General features: G+C 32.5%; 1 protein-coding gene across 9 annotated transcripts in view; it reads right to left on the bottom strand.

The window, feature by feature from the left end:
* NBEAL1 (neurobeachin like 1) overlaps positions 1 to 18,358 on the bottom strand; it is a 178,045-nt gene that overhangs the window by 112,457 nt on the left and 47,230 nt on the right. For 7 of the 9 annotated variants that reach the window (XR_005385234.1, XM_038585400.1, XM_038585404.1 and 4 more), the window contains exons 8-12: positions 14,665 to 14,750; positions 11,163 to 11,469; positions 8,990 to 9,096; positions 2,658 to 2,744; positions 471 to 554 (exon numbers count right to left, since the gene is read on the bottom strand). Coding sequence is in view for 8 of the 9 variants with exons in the window: in XM_038585400.1 (XP_038441328.1) it covers positions 471 to 554; positions 2,658 to 2,744; positions 8,990 to 9,096; positions 11,163 to 11,469; positions 14,665 to 14,750 (671 nt within the window). In the remaining variant the exon portion in view is untranslated. The remainder of the gene's footprint in view (positions 1 to 470; positions 555 to 2,657; positions 2,745 to 8,989; positions 9,097 to 11,162; positions 11,470 to 14,664; positions 14,751 to 18,358) is intronic. The other 2 variants (XM_038585406.1, XM_038585405.1) reach the window with 1 other exon arrangement.

The raw sequence follows: 18,358 nt of genomic DNA, 5'->3' as shown, positions 1-18,358 counted from the left end.
AACTAGCAGAACTTCCATGGTCATCTGGAAAAACAAGTCCCAAACTGAAAAGGCTGCTCACATGTGGAAAATGTTCACAATGTAGTCAGTCATAAACTGAGCAAAGTGAAAGAGTCATGATTTATTAATGAAGAAAAACTATGACATAAAATGTAATTCTTTAAACACACTAACCATAGAATCACTTAAAATAATCATAACAACACCAGTGCTACCTTTGCTGACTGACACTATATAAATCACTATTAGGTTACAATTGTATCATAAAATCCTAAAGTAGTGCCCATAGGTGTTTGTCTCTAAAATTATCAGCAAAATGATTCCTGTACTGAGATAGTTTGTGAACTATTTCACTTCAGGTGTGAAACAACAGGTACTATACACATACTTTCATACATTACTTTGGGAATTATACAGTGAAAATTAGTATATTTAAATAACAATTTAGAGCTTGAGGATGTATGTTTCACCTTAGCAGCTGGAGATTTGTTCATTACTGCTGTCAAAGCCTGAATGGTTGATATAGCCAAACAATCCAATTGTCCCTGAAACACCTACCAGAGAGAGAGGGGGAAAAAAAGAGGAGGCAAGAAATTAACAACATGTTCAACATTTGTATTCAGTCAGGAAACCCTTGTTCTGAAAACCTGAAAAAATAATTACTAAACATGCAATACATTCCTCTTCCAATAAAACAGATTTCTGAAACACTATACCTGCAAGAAAAGTGACCTATTTGACAGAAAATAAACCACTTATCAAGGACAACACTACATTCACTTATTACTCTGAAATGTTTTGGAAAAAAACCAAAACCAAAACCAAAAAGAACACCAAGCTTACTACATGCTTTTAAAAATAATGGACAATCTCCAGAGGAAGGGAGGGATGTCTATCATTGGAAATTCTATTACATTTTAATTTCTCTTCAGAAATATACTGAACCTTTTAGTTTGAAATTTTATTAGCATGTATAATAAGATGCTTAAAATGGTGTTGTCTATTTGGTTTCCAAGCCCTGTGTTATAATTGAAATGGTATGTTTATTCACCAATCACACTTGCAAACAATAAGGTATTCTATTTTTACATAAAGTGCAAAATTTGAGGCATAACAGAAAATGAAATATGTATCTATAAGCATTATCACGTTTCTGAGAGGTAACCTTTAATGCCAAAAGCTGGAAAAAAAAAACAAAACAACTTCAGCTTCATTTTGTCTATTTCTGTTTAAGCTTCATCATAAAGAGATGTATTAAATTTTAGGGCAGTACATTTAGAGGAAAAAAGTGAAAACAAAATATAACATTAACAACATTAAAAAAACTGAACATGATTGTTATATAATCAGGCTTAATCAACCATGAAAGCATAGCAGAAGTAGAAATGTTGCAAAAACTCACAGTCCCAAAAATCTGCTTTTGGGAATATATTACTATGACTTAAAGCTACTCACTCCACAAATGGGACTTTCCTTTCTCCCTCCCACTAAAAATGACCTGAGTAAAAGGGGACTGATTTGGTCTCTGTCATTTTAAACTAAGATCTATCACTTTTAAGCCAGTATCTTGATTTCTGTTAATGTTATTTATTAAACATTATTACATATACATAGCATATATGTAATAAACACATTATAATATCCATTAATCATTCTGCATAAAGGATTTCATATGAATAAGATCTTTCCTTCCTACACTTTGTCCAAGATGGCTAGGCATCACATAACTAGGAAAGCTAACATAATTAGAAATACTAACATAAACCCCTAAGAATATCATTGTAACTATTTTGTTAACCTATATAAGAAGGTCTTAAGAGGAACTAACATTTATAGAGAAATCTAAAATGGTACTCTATAGTTGATATTTTACATCCATAACAGAAAACAATAGATTTTCAAGTCTCTTTATACCACAGTTCTATTTATAAACCTGGGTATTAAGAGAACATAAACAAAAGATATCATGTAAGCTCTCTAAACATTTTGGGAAAGAAAAAATACCATAGCACTTTTAATAAGTAGTTTTTTCAAAACTAAATTACCTAATACTGAAAAGCAACAAAAATTACTTATTTCTGCTTTATATCCATATAAAAGTGACTTTATAGAAAACGGTTAAGTTTTATGCTAAAGTAAGACTCAAAGAGTTCAGCATCTTCTTCCCTTCCTCCAGGATTCGGGTTGTCCATTGAATTGTAATCATTACTTATCATCAAGAAGCAAAGAATCAAGATATTAAAACTGACCAGAAAAAAAAAAAAAAACTGACCAGACATATTCACAAACAAAGCCTAAGGTCCCAATACACCACAATGCTTAGAAAAAGAAGCTCCCAAAATATGAAGTCACCACCATGTAGACAGCATTGATACTGGGATCCCATTCCTGTACTTTGTGTCTCCTTAAACTGAACAGGATATACACATATACAGTTGGAATACTGTTGACTATTTATATCAACCACCAGGATTTCAATGTTTAAGATGAAAAAATTTTTATTTTTAATTTTTTAACAATATTCAAAAATAATTCATGAAGATTAGAATTAGATAGTGTTTGTGTATTTTAAGACATAAGAAGAAAAGTACAGGAATAGCTGTTCCCATTGACTGATTTTGACTTCAGCTGAAACAAGATGCAGGCTTTGTAGATACCTGGTCCTCATTCATTTCTGTCAGTAATTTGTTGGCAAGGTCTTTCTCGTTCTTGTCTGCCACCTTATTGTTAGCATTTAAAAATAGCTGTTAAAAACAGAGACAAGAATAATGGAGAAAGAACATTAAATAGTTACCGGTAAGCAGAAATGAAGTCTAAATGGATTTCCATGTCTCTTGAAAATAAATTCAAGAATCCACCTGTGAAGTACACTACTTTTAAACAGAAAATCAACTATTCACTTTTTGGATTACAAATATTAGTTCATATGCCATATAATTGTTAGTTATTTCTCTCTTGGAACTTGAAGCTACTAAAATAAGAAATAACTGCAATAAGTAGGTTACTTAATATTCCTAAATTCTTTAAAGAATCAGCAGAAAATGTCTCACAAAAAAGAAGGAAATTTGCTATTAAGATAGATTAAAGATACTATGGTAAATAATGTACAGTAAGGATTCTGTAGTCAAGTAGGTTTGTAAAATGCTATTTAACTTTAAAAATAGTTCTTTCGGAAAATATTTCTCAGAGTCTCAAATGTGCTAATGTGCTTTGACAAAGAATGTATGTATTTTCCAAAATTATTAAGAGTTGAGCATAAATTATATTAGTTTCTACATCAAGGGGGATTAGGATTATCTCTGACATACATGGGGATTGTGAACAGAACCAAGTATTTTGGCTTAAGCATATAAAACTAGCATCCCAATAGATCTCAAGCTCATTTTGGATAAAAAGAAAGATAATGCAAATGAAAGTGAAAAGGGGAAGAAAGTTAGATTTATAAAGGAATTTATCAAGAGCATCCTAAGAAGGAAGTTCTCTTAGGAAGTTCTCTCATTTCAGGAAATACAAAATAAAAGTCTAGTAATATACTGAAATAAAGCAATATAAAATAAAGATAAGGTATAACATGATATACACAGCATAAACAAAGCTTAACCTAAATATAGATAAGTGCACACAAAACAGGCTTTGGAATCAGAAACCTGGATTTGAATACTGATTTTGATAATTATTAGCTGTCTGGTTTTAAGAAAAACTACTTCTCTGAGCTTATTTTCTCAAAAGGGAAAAGAATAACTCATGAAACAGGGATGCAGATTAAATGAGATAATCTAAAATAGGTTATTAACAGTGGCACATAACAAGGGTTTAAAAAATGAAAGCTATTATTAACAGCAAAATTTTTTAAATACTAATATTCCATATTATCTGGAGCAGGGACACAGGAATGCTAAAAACATTAAGAAAGAAAAAAATGACTAAATCTTTCCAGAAAGCAATCCATATCAAGAATCTTAAAATTACTTTGTTAGTATTGTATTTATAGACATCTACTCTAAAAAAAATGATCAGAAACTCACACCAAGATTTTAGAACTGAGATGCTCACTTTGACTTTATTTACAATAGCATAAAGAAACCACCCAAATATCCTTAAACAGTAGGATAGTGAAATAAATTATGGTTCATCCAGAGGCTTAAGGGGAGGGAAGTCCTTAAACTTTCTGGCCTCACGACCACTTAGCAGTCTTAAAATTTACTAAGAATCCCAAAGAACTTTTGTTTATAGGGTTTACATTTCCCAATATTTACCATATGAGAAATTGAAATCAAGACATTTAAAAAATGTTTATTCACTCAAAAATAATAAACCTATTATATGATGGTATAAAAACACATTTTTATGAAAACCTAGAGTTTTCAAATACATGTTAGTGAGAATGGCAGTGCTTTTACATTTTTGCAATCTCTTTAAACATCTGACTTGATAGAAGACAGATGAACTCTAATATCTACTTTGCATTCAGACTTACAATGTTGTTCTGATTCAAGTTTATGAAAAATCTAGTCTCAAACTGATGTGTTAAGATTAGATTTTGCAGATTCCCTAAAATGATCTTGGGGACCCCATACTTCTGTGAACTTCTGGGTTGAAATATTTGCAGTCATTAAAAACAATGTTTTGAAAAATGTATGATGGTATATGGGAGTCACAATATAATACATTTAAAAGTAGAATACAAAAATATTCACTGGTATTCCAGTTTTGTAAAAATATATCCTCATTAAAAATATATACGCAAGGGTTCCCTGGGTGGCGCAGCGGTTTGGCGCCTGCCTTTGGCCCAGGGCGCGATCCTGGAGACCCGGAATCAAATCCCACGTCGGGCTCCCAGTGCATGGAGCCTGCTTCTCCCTCTGCCTGTGTCTCTGCCTCTCTCTCTCTCTCTCTCTCTGTGTGTGACTATCATAAATAAATAAAAATTTTTAAAATATATATATATGCAAATATTGTTATGAGTATTTTGCCACAGTTTTAAAATTTTTTGATATTTATATATACAAACATGTTTTATAAAAAATTATGAAAATTTATTTTCATACTTCCTTCTTTCCTCCAAAATCTATGTTGATTATTGCTCTAGAATTTAAAAAAAAAATCTACTTTCATGTTTTAAATGAGAAGAAACTTATTCAAATAAGGCAATGTGCATGAATCCAGGCAGGTACAACTCCCAAAATCAACCTTTCAACCATGCTGTTCTGTATATCCACTCCCAACATTCTTTTCCACAAAGTATCCCTTAGTTGCTCCTTTCATAAATTCTCATTCCTACTAAGACTGCCTTGTTGAGAAATTTTTGCTGCAGTTAATTTTCAGAGGGTAAATGTGGAGAAGAAAAGTAAGAAAGTGAAGAAAACAAATTAAGGAATGTGAACAAGACCACAGTATCAGTAACTTCCCAGAATCTTATGAGTTAAGTCCTCAAATAGAACTTACATATTTATAATATACTACACATCTATATTTAAATTAGAAACTGATTAAAACTCCAAGCAGAGTGCTAAGGTAAATGTAATAGTTTTGAACCCTTCTCTTTGCTACTAGAAATTTGCTATTTTCTTCTCATTAATTTCTTCTCATTAATCCCAATGTCCTTGGACAGCTTTTAAAAATAATTTTTACATTAATTCAAAGCATATCCCCCTTCCAAACTGTAATATGGTGAAACAAAACAACTCTCAAATGTTTAAGGTTCATCACAGTTATCAGAAAAGTTAAATGTATGATTCCACTGAATTATATTTTAAGTACTTCATGGTAGATGGAACTCATTTTGATAACCTGAAAGTCTTTGCACAGATATGTTAGGAAATTAATGCATAAACTGGCTGGTTAATCTCATACAAAAAGAAAGCACTGAAACTACAGGCAGTCAGCCTAAAGTTCTCCATGAAATTCATAAAATATTTGTTTAAGCTTAGTTGACAATGTTTCCTCTGGGTCTGAATATTTAAACAACTGCTGTCTTGATTCTGTCTTACTAACAAAATAATTTAAACAGGAGTCAATCATAGTCATCTGTAACATCCTGTAATACATTTTAGAACTTAAGTTTTCAAAAGATTCTAAACATTTTTATATATTTAAGAATCATATTAACCCATCCCTATCAAATTGATTTATCAGTATATTTAATGCACAGAAAACGTTTTCTATGGACTCTATTGACCTTAAGTATCAGGACAACAAAACTACATATGACCAGTGAACTCAGGGTCAGAATACCTGGGTAAGAAATCCTGCCTCTATCAGAGAACAGTATTAATCTTGAGCTAATCATTTAATCTCTTAGGACATATTTCTTCATTTGTATAATAAACAAGTTGGACAGTTTATTTCAAAGGTTCCTCCATGTTGTTAAGACTTTATAATGTTTACTGATGAGTTAATAGTGATTCTGAGTAGAACATCTTGCCTAGAAGACAACCACCTCCAGGAGAGAAGGCAGAGGTCCCAAAGCCTGACTTTCTTCTCTGAAATGGTATTTTCTGTCTCAAAACAAAATGTGATAAGTGCTATCAAATAATTAAATTTTAAAATGCTAGGATTGTCAGCAAGATCTAAATCATAAGAAACTTTAGCCTACACCACAGTAGAAAGAGCAAACAGTAGCTCAACATCATGACTGCTACAGCAAAAAGCTTTGTAATTTTCAAAAGATATTACTGACCATGATATATTTTTTATATCTGAGTTTCATATATTGAAGAAAAACACTAATAAATTTTAGTAGGAACTACACTTTATCCTAATGATTTACCCTTCTATAATGTGTGACTGGCAGGTTCTCTACATATGAGATTTTGTCTTTATTACTGAAGTTGCCTTGTAAATGATAATGCCACGTTGCTTTTTTTTTTTTAACTAACAAAAGGCTTTATAAACAGTTCTCTTATGCTGCTTTCATTTCCCTATGATTTCCTTCCTAAGAATAATGTTTAAAAGGTGGGGGGGAGGCATCTTCACTCTCTAGTGAAGTTTGGTACACTCACTGACTGTAAATATTCATCACTATTTACTTCATCAATATATTCCTTATTTTTTTTATGCTATTTCCTTACTATTTCACTTTAAGAAGCAACATAGTAACATAAATGCTTTCAGGGATATCTCTCCTAAAGAGAGAATTTTCTTGAAAAATTCAAGAAATTCATTTTGAGATAGTCTTACAATATCAGAATGAAACCCTAGTATTTTTCAGCAAGGAGTCCATGAAAGGAATATCTCAAATAGAAAAAGTAAAAGCTCTTTGAAGTAGTTAACATTTTCAAAGGCTTTTCTTTTTTTTTTTTTAAAGATTTATTTATTTATTCAGAGAGAGAGAGAGAGAGACAGACAGAGAGAGGCAGAGACATAGGCAGAGGGAGAAGCAGGCTCCATGCAGGGAGCCCGATGTGAGACTCGATCCCCAGTCTCCAGGATCACACCCCGGGCTGCAGGCGGTGCTAAACCACTGCGCCACCGGGGCTGCCCTTCAAAGGCTTTTCAAGAACCTCTCTAAAATATTTCTGATACCATCTTGAAATTTGTGAAAAAATAATCAGATATTAGTTATTATGTACTCACAAATCTGTTACAACTATAAACTAGTAAGAAAGAAAAATATTATCAAATTGGCATTATGTATCAAGAACACTAATGGTATTTCTATTTTTCTACTTTTCTCCATTCCCCAATTACTTACAAATTGTTTTTATATAACGTCCCCTAATTTTGAAAAAGCATATTATGCCATCTGACCCAGAAATTCTATCAGAAATAGAATTCTAGTCTATGAACTTGAGGGAGTTATGTAATAGCAAAAATGTTGGAAATAAATGGAGTATCTGCCATAGGGAAAAGTTAAGTAAATTATGGTACATCCACTTAATATTATATAGATATTAAAGTCATAACACAGGAAAATGCAAACTACATTATCTTACATGAAAACAAAAGCACACAATTATATGCGTTAAATGCTCACACCAAATTTTAACAACGCACAAAACTTTAAAACTCAACAAAAAACAACCCACTTAAAAAATGCACAAGAAAAAAAATGCACAAGAACCTGCATAGACATTTCTCAAAAAAACACATACAGATAGCCAATAAGCAAATGAAAAGATGTACATTAGTATTACTAATCATTAAGGGCAAATCAAAATCATAATGAGATACTATTTCACACCCATTAGAATAGCAATTATCAAAAAGAAGAAAATAGCTATCATGGATAATGTGAAGACATTGGAAGTCTTGTGCATTATGGGTGGGAATATAAAATGGTACAGCCACTGTGGAAAACAGTAAGTTGGTTCCTCAAAATTTTTAGAATTTAATTACAATATGATTCAGCAATCTCATTTCTAGAATATAACCAAAAGAACTGAAAGCAGGAACTCTAAGAGATATGGGTATATTCATGTTCATAGCAGCATTACCCATGATAGCCAAAAGGAGGGATCAATACAAGAGTCCATCAACACATGAATGGATCAACAAAATGTGGTATGTATACACAATGGAATATTATCCAGCCTAAAAAAAAGAAAGAAAATTCTGCAATATGCAACAACATGGATGAATCTTGAGGACATTATGCTAAGTGGAATAAGCCAGTCACAAAAAGACAAACACTGTATGATTCTACTTACATGAGGTACTTAGAGTAATCAAAAATCATAGAGACAGAAAGTAGAATGGTGGTTGCCCAAGAGGTTAGGGAGAGGGGATAATGTGGAATTGTTTAATGGGTATAGAGTTTCAGTTCTATAAGACATAAAGACATATGGAGAATGGATGGTGGTGAAGTTGCAAAACAATGTGAATGTATTTAATATCACTGACTTATATACCCTTAAAAATGGTTAAGATGGTAAATCTTATGTGTGTTTTACCACAACAAAAAAGAAAATTAGTACAGTTTAAATTTGAATCAAAGCATAAACAAAACAATAGCTTTTTAAAGTCAAAGAGAATAATAATAGAAAAATACCTTGCAATTCTGTAGCAGTCTTATGAGATGTTCAAAGCAATTACTGTTAAGGAAAATGGCCTGAAGAACAGGCCTATCGGTGCAGTCTAACATGGCTGTGATGGTATCTAAGAAAATAAAAACAAAATCATCCATTTATATAAAGTGGAAAATTTGGAATCAGAGAAACATTTACTTTGGCCATATTTTTAGTTTTGGCTTTTCAGCTGACAAACAGATGTAAAATGAATTAGAAAGAAATAGGGATGGAGAGTAGAAAACAAAACTGTACTTATTACTTGTTAAGAAAACTTATTTCTATAATTTATCAAAATATTCATAAAAATATTTTATTAATAATATAACTTATTATTAAAAATATTTAAGTTTTGGGGATGTCTGGATGGCTCAGTCAGTTAGGCATCTGCCTTTGGCTCAGATCATGATTGAGCCCACATCAGACTACCTGCTCACTGGGGAGCCTGCTTCTCCCTTTCCCTCTGCTGCTCCCCCTGCTTATGCTCGCTCTCTTGCTCTCTATGTCAAATAAATAATAAAACAAAATCTTTTAAAAAAAGACTTGTTTTTATATGTAAGTCATATATATTTCCCAGAGATTTACATAGTTGTTCTTCCTTTATAATAGTGTTCAAGTATAACTAACTGTGGTTCCCAACTTGCTATTAATAACCAACACCTGCTTATGTTTGGCAAGTCTCACTTATACAGTATAAAATTAGCATATTGCCATTAAGAAAATGAAATTTAGGGAACCAATCCATTTATAATGATGGTTTGCTCTTATTTCCTACTGAACATATATCCTCATTCAGAAATCAAGGGATAATTGGCATAATACAATAGTTTTTAACAAATAAGTCTACTCAATATAGACTCAAACTTTATAAACTTACAATTTGTAACAATTACAAAACACAACATGTCTTATAGAAGAACAGAAACTAAATAAAATGAATCTTCTTTTCCTACAGAAAGAAAGTCTTTTGTTATGCATTGTAAGGGATCAAGTCTCACCAGGATTTTGGTGTCTAATATTTTTAAATTAGACACCACACACACTCTCACACAAGCATGTTTTTAAGTCTCTAAGAGCTGCACAATAAACCATTAATGTTGGTTATGTCTGGGTGCTAGAATACAAGAAACTCTTTATTTATCCAAATTTCCTAGTACAGCTGTAATGAAAATATTTTTTAATTTTTTTAAAGATTTTATTGATTTGAGATAGAGCAAGAGAGTATGAGTGGGAATGTGGCACAGAAGAAGACTTCTCACTAAGCAGAGAATCCAATGCAAGGTTCGATCCCAGGACCCCAGGATCATGACCAGAACTGAGTAGACATTTAACCAACTGAGCCACCCACGTGCCCTGAAAATATTTTATTTCTTTAAAAAAGAAACTCTCAATTAAAAATACTTGTATCTATCAATCTAATGGGAATACAATAAGAAATCACATATACTGATGAAAGAGATTACAGAAAAAAAACAAAGATATATAAGCAAAGAATGACACCAACAAACACAAAGACAGGGCAAAAGAAACAAGACACACATACACAGAGGCTCTGAGGAAACAAAATAAAACAGAGGCCCTCTAGAAAAAGGACAGATGTTAAAGTGACATCTACATAGATTTATAAAAGCACATATAAAATTGATCATATGTGATTCTTTACCATAGGTTATTAGACAATGCAAATAGCACCTGCTAAAAATTACTTTTCCTAGAATTTAAAAACAGCTTTTTTTTTTAAGATTTTATTTATTTATTATTGAGACACCCAGATAGAGAGGCAGAGACATAGGCAGAGGGAGAAGCAGGCTTCCCAGAGGAAACCTGATGTGGGACTGGATCCCCAGACCCCAGCATCATGATCTGAGCCAAAGCCAGATGCTCAACCACTGAACCATCCAGGCGCCCCTGCTGACTTTCTTTTTAACATTGATGCTTTTAGTGGATTACACTTTCAAAAAACAAAAGAGGCTCAAAGCAAAGGTGCTGTAAACAAATCAATCAATTCCATATTATTTTGAAATCAAAATCTAAAGTAACACAATAGGTGAATTAAACAATCAACACTTCCTATACGATAGTCTTGAATTTCAAATAAGTCTAAAAAAATACAGACTCGGAGAAATTGGTATATAATAAACTTTATGTAATACTTACTCAACATTTTGATCTGTAGAGTTATGAACCGGCTTTCCCACTGTCTGGACCTCCTTTGATTAGGTAAAGCTGAAGGATCTGAATTTAGCAACTTAAAATAGTTCTCCAAAATAGTGCTGGTTTCCACTTGACGCTGGTCAGAGCTGCTAGTGAGAAGGATATGAACCACTTCTGTAAGGCACTTTAGAGTAAGTTCTACCTTCCTACCCACTTCTTCAGGATTTCCATCCTCCCAGGAATCACAATCTGCCAGAACTCTCATAAGAACTTCCATGGTGGCTGGAGATATTGCTTGCAAAGCATTCCTCTGAAACATGAGAGATAATAAAAATGAAACCCCAATCTAACTGAAGTTCTGTATGTTTGCAAAAATAAAGCTTAATAAATCTGAAGACTTAATAAATCAACATATTAAAAAATTTTAAGCACATACTTTGATAGATACTGCTAGTGTTTTATGAATATTAAGTCTTCATTTCCTTCTAGATTACAAAATTTCTGTTTTTTATTCAGATAGCAATCTGCCCACATAGAAAATTTATTTATAACCCTCCCTTGGTCAAGAATATATGCTGGTAGAGTATGAAGAAAATATAACTTTGCAAATAAGAACAGAAGGACCCTTTGCTCTTGCCCTTTTCACCTTTTTCCTGTCTGGAATGCAGGAGCCACCTTTAAATCATGAAGAAACAAAACTGAGAATTAAAGTAGTAGGCTAAAGAGAGCAGAACGAGAAGGACTTAGTCCTTGATTATACCATGGAGCTGCTGTACCAGCCCAGAAGTGCCTACATATGGATTTCTTATGCAAGCATAAAAACAAAACAAAATCCTCTGTGAAGGGACACCTGGGTGGCTCAGCAGTTTAGTGCTTGCCTTCGGCCCAGGGTGTGATCCTGGAGTCCGGAGATCAAGTCCCATGTCGCGCTCCTTATGTGGAGCCTGCTTCTCCCTCTGCCTGTGTCTCTGCCTCTCTCTCTCTCTGTGTGCTCTAATGAATAAATAAAAATCTTAAAAAAAAAAAAACCCTCTGTGGAAGGGGAGGTGGATAGGGCAATGCAGTGACTGGGTGATGGGCTCTAGGAGGACACTTGATGGGATGAGTACTGGGTGTTATAACTATATGTTGGCAAATTGAATTTAAATTTTAAAAAAAGGAAAAAAAATCCTCAATTTGGTTACACTTCTCTAGGGTTTTCTGTTGGTTATAGCAAATCCATCCTAAATGATACAGATATATAAGAGGACCAGCTTGAGACTGATTCTACAAACATTATTTCTGAATTCTAAGTATGGTAGCTATTCAAGGTGATCCATTAAACTTGGAAATAACATATGCTTAAGACTGTTAAATTGATATATAATGAATCCAAACATAGTTATGTAAAATCATCTGAAAGTAACAGCACTTAGACCATTAGAGCTTGTTATTAGCAATATAATAAATAATATTGATAATAAGTGCTACAATGGAAGAAACTGCTTATAGAACACCCAACATCCATTTTCCTCCAACTCCTTATTAAAAGGAACCCTGATGTTCTGCTGGACATGTGGCTACCAGGAATAAGGATTACATTTCCTAATCTCCCTTACTGCCAAGGAGGCTGAGGAAGCAAGTTTTATCAATTTTTTTATTTTTAAATTTGCAGTTATTTCATGGAATTTGGCAAGTGAGATAAAAAAAAAAAGAGAGAGAGAGAAAAAAAGATTGTCAGCTTTTCAGTACCTTTTTAAAGATACATGGCATGTGACATTTGTCTCTCTCATCTCCCCTTCCATTTTTGTGCCCAAAGTGCAAATGCAAATGGCCAGAATTCTAGAAGCTAATCTTGTATGTATCAAAAGAAAATAACAAACTGACATTCAGAAGGAACCTGGATCCCTGAAGATCCTAGAGGCACCAGATTAACTCTGGCCTGCTTGCTGCCATTTTTTTTAATGAGAAAGAGTTAACTTCTAACTTAAGCTGTTATAATTTTAGTACTTCCTGCTAATTATGGGAATCACAAATCTGTCTAGACCTGCGATTTACTTAGTTCTTATAAGAACTTCACATATATTATGTGTCATTTGGTCCTTTTGACTATCTTAAAAGTGTTACTGTTTCCGTATTATAAATAAAGAAACTAAAACACATGTAAATAGTTTATCTTAGGTCACACAATTAGTTAGAGATGGACATGGGATTCAAACCTATGTCAGTCTGGCTCCAAAGCCTATCCTTTTAACATAATACAAAACAGAACAAATATGCTAATAGGAAGCCCAAGCATGATGCTTGGAGAAGGAAGACCAGTCATAAGACTTCAATTTTTCTGTTGTTTATGACAGGCCATTCTTACACCTGTAGATATTCAATTCATCTAAATATCCTTGTACTTACTCTATATTCAATAAATAACCTTCTGACCTCAAAATAGCTCTAACTACAGCTATACCCTGATTGTAAGGATTTTGAGTACTTTCAGTACATAAAATAATAAATTGGCCCTCTAGGAGCTACTTGACTTCTAGTGATCTTTAATTATTGGAGGTCTTTCAGGGCTTGATTACCCCTGGGCACTAACAAGAATAAGTCTCTCAGTGTCCAAAATGGTAATGGATCTAGCCAGCTTTTCCACTAGTCATTTCCAATTTTATTCATGTGTACTTATTTTTATTTTTAGTAGTAGAAAACTGATGGAAATGGGTAGGTACTGATGTAAAAGAAGGAAATCAGCTAATAAAGTAAGGTGACAAAGAAACAAACTAAAAAATAAGATTCTGGTCACTAACCCCCTTACAAAAAAACAGACTCTTCTACGAAAGTGAAGAAGAAAAGGCAAGATAGCCCACTAGGAAACCCAAGTAGTATTATTAACCATATCTGTAACTTGTTACCAAAAGAAATCCTACATATTTTCATTTTTTACAGTTGTTGCAACGTCTTGAAACATGTTTGTCTTTTTTTTTTCTTGAAATTGTATTTATTACTAGACTTGCTTTTACATCTATTTAGTATAAGCACATACTACTATGTTACATGCTGAAACTGCATTTCAGCATAACTAGTTTTCTTTGCAATCTTATGTATTTTATTTTATGCATTTGAAATATTCTACAAGGGGCTTTACAGACTACCAACCATATAATATGATACAAAGTGTTTGAAACTTCTGATCTAAACTTAAAGATCAGTGTGCTTAAAGAAAACATATAGGATGTTCTTTCTGAACTATAATACTGTTTTCAACTAGTAGTTATACTCAAAAGTTTACCACAGACAGCTTTTAAGATGCTCACCTTTAAAAATAAGTAAGTTTTACTAGCTAATATTGTTACTTAGGTTTTTAAAGAAGTTTTAACAAATAAAAGAATAATTTTAAACAAGCCATAAACTCAGAAAAATATGTGTGGTTCATAAGATTATAAAAGAACAAAGAATACATTAAAAAATCCATGGAAAAATCTTTGCACTATTAACTATTGTTTTAAATATTAACTTTCAACACTTTCCTCACCTGCCCACCAGCTACAATGGCTCCAAAGAGATGCAATAAGCAACACTTAAGACTTTCCTTGAGATGTTCACTTTCCTGAAAACACTCTGTGAATATAATACACAAATAAACAAGTAAGATTTCTCTTTGACAGTATTGTTTATCTCTAAGGAATGTCTGACTCTGAAACATTAACAACTATTAAAAGACTAAAATTTGTTAAAAGGCAAAGTTGATATGCATTTTTTCATAATAAAGGAAAAGAGAAACCGTCTATCAGGTATTATTTTAGATAATTTATGTTATCTTATTTAATTCTCATAATACCCATATGAGGATATTTTGCCCTTATTTATAAATGAACAAATGATACTTCTGCCTAAACTTACAGAGCTAAGTGACAATCTAGAAGCTAACCGAAATCTGACATAAAGTAAGTTGTTTTTGCTGCTGCTGCTGCTGCTGCTACTACTACTACTACTGCCTTTTATTAGTATAATTGACTGTAATTATTCAATTATAAAATTGGAAGAGTTGGAAAAAAAGATTTCCTGGTTTACTCCTGGGCAAACATTCCAAAGTTATGGTACCAACAGTAACCTTTCTTTTAATATTATATTTTATTGTTTTCAAAAGGTTAATACATGCATGTAACAAAGAGTAATTAAAATAGCATAAAATAATTGACAAAGAAGTTTCCCTCAAATCTATTCTTCAATCTACCATGCTCCCCACACCTTAAAATAATAATTTAAAAAAGCTATAAATATCTACTGCATCATTTTTTTTGTTTTTAACATAATACATACTGGGTATTATTACATCTTAACACATACATCTTCCTTATTCTATTTTATGATGACTATAATGATGCACTTTAATTCACTTAACCAGTTCTCTGATAAACTTATGAATTTTCCTCTTTATCTTGATATTCTAATAACCCAGTAATGAATATCTTTTTGCATGTGCCATTACATACAGAGACAAATTATAACAGAATTATTTCCAGTTTTATAGATAATAAACATTACCAAAACCAAACAGCTTTAAAGTAAATGTATTGACAGAAATCAGAAATTTACACTTAAAAAATTAAATGATTCCAGCTATGTTGGAGTAACTGTAGTTACATGGCCTCCTGCTAGACATAACTAGAAAATTAAACAAAATAGGTAGAAATTTATATACTCTAGAACCTTTCCTTCTCTCAACAGAAACAAGTATAAGTTCAAGGAGCATCTCCGCTTCCTATTGCAGACGTGTTCTGAAGAACCCCAAAGAAAAGGGGAACCCTAAAAGAATATGGCTATTTATTGAGTTGGGAGACAGATAAACATTTGGGGAGGCCTAGGCAACTGGAATTTGCAAAGCAGTACTGGAACAAATGGAACAAGTCACACAGAGAAAGCACTCCAGAAATGTTCATAGGGGTCACTTTGAGTCAAAGTAGCAATCCTTACACTGTATTGTGAAATCCCACAAGACAGGCAAAAACCTACCAAGAGGCTTTAAACTGAATAACTGTCAGATTTTACACAGAGCTGCAAGATGACAGGGTCCTACTCAGCCACAGGAGACACAAACATAGAAAGGATACAAAAAGATATGCCATGTAAACTCTAATAAGAATGCTGGAGTGGCTATATTAGTATCTGACAAAGCAAGCAAAAATATTACCAAGATAAGGCAAGGAATATTACTGTGGGTTAAAAGGGACATGTCATTATCAAAGACAAAAAATGAAAATAAAATTTAAAAATCTACCAGTTTAAACACTTTACAGTTATAAGTACTGGTGATAACTTCTTTGGGATAAACTATCAAAATATGTGCACAATCTATATTCTGAGAACTACAAAATATTGATAGAAGAAGTAACAAATAATGAGATTATCTGATTCAAGCATTGGAAGTCTTCAGTATTCTTCAGATGTGAATTCTACAATGGTTCCTAGATTCAACACAATCCCAAATAAATATTCCAGCAACCATTTTGGTAAAAATATTTAAAAATGGCTTCTAAAATGTATATAAAAATGTAAAGGATTTGGGATCCCTGGGTGGCTCAGCAGTTTGGCGCCTGCCTTTGACCCAGGGTGTGATTCTGGAGTCCCATGATCGGGTCCCGTGTTGGGCTCCCTGCATGGAGCCTGCTTCTCCCTCTGCCTGTGTCTCTGCCTCTCTCTCTCTCTCTCTGTCTCTCATGAATAAATAAATACAATCTTAAAAAAATAAATGTAAAGGATCCAGAAGAGCCAAAAAATTTTTGAAGAAGAATAAAGTTGGAGGACTTAATGATTTCAAGACTTGGCATAAATTCATAATAATCAATACAGTGTGATAATATCATAAGGGCAGATATGTAAAACAAAAAAGAGAATCCAGAAATCAACTGGTTTGATTATCTAGCTGAAGCCAATATCACTACTGCTGGTCAGAGTGGGCACTGCAATCATCTTCACCAAGCACTCAACAAAAGACTATTTCTGTCTTGTTTTAATTCTTAGGAAAAAAAAAGAAAAGAGAACTAAGCCAAACACGACAAAATGTTAAGATCTGACATATGTGAGTAGGAAACACAAGATACTCCTTTTATATATTCTGCAATATTTTCTATATTAACCTTCTTAAATCATTTTTTTAAGAAAAACTAAAATTCACATAGATCACATATATAGTAGCCAAATCTCTTAAGTTTAAGTCACAACAAAAAAATATTTAATAGGTGTCACATCAGCAAAAAACACATAACTTATACCTTATCCTTTAAACCAGAACAGCCAAGTGAAAAGTTGGTACAGATTTTTTTACTTTAAAAAGGTTTAAAAATTATTAATAATTATAATAAATATAATAAATACAAATATAAATTTTTATTTAAAATTTTTATTTTATATGTGTGTGTATATATACATACATATACATATATATATACATATATATACACACACACACACACATATGGCTAGAGAAAGAAAGAAAACACATTGGGAATTCAACTAGTATGTTTTTTCTTCTTTCTAGAGATGTGACATCATGTTTTCTAGTAATGTTCTATCAAACATTGTACTGAATCAAAGCAAACAGACAACCAGTAACTGTTTTTATAGCCTACTCTGCTGAGCTAGTTACACCCATGGAAACCATCTTGGTAAATTTTTGACAGGAAAAAGGAACTCCTTACCTCAACAGAAAACCTAATGATTTATACAGAAAGGGCTTTGGCAAACCTACACAACACTTAATATGCTATAAGAAAACGATACCTTTTAACTTACCCCCAGGGTAAGTATACATTCATTGGTGTCCACTAAAACAGAAACACTAAAGCACAAAGCATTTTTGCTTCAATAGTACTAACAACTAAAAAGCACACAGCATATATTACTTTGAACTTTAAGTGGGTAATCATGAAGTTTGAAAATTACACTCACTAGAGGTCAGCCTGAGAATTACCCTATAAAAATATTTTTTCAAAAATGTTTAAAAGGAATTCAAGAAACAGTGGGACTACGTCAAGATCAGCACAAGATAGTGATACAAGGACTGTAAATACAAGACTAGAAACTGATGTTCACATGTAGCTTTTGGGTAAAGGACACTCAGTCAACTCTCAGTTGATTCCTACAACCAAGACTGCTATAGTAGAAGTTTTAAAAATTTCAAGATGATCAGCTGACTTAATATCCTGGATAAATACTCCCAGTCAAAA

Source organism: Canis lupus, chromosome 37 (genome assembly GCF_011100685.1).
Source record: "Canis lupus familiaris isolate Mischka breed German Shepherd chromosome 37, alternate assembly UU_Cfam_GSD_1.0, whole genome shotgun sequence".
NCBI classification, from domain to species: Eukaryota; Metazoa; Chordata; class Mammalia; order Carnivora; family Canidae; genus Canis; species Canis lupus.
The sequence above is the reverse complement of the archived record's forward strand: the minus strand, read 5'-3'. Positions and strand labels throughout refer to the sequence as shown.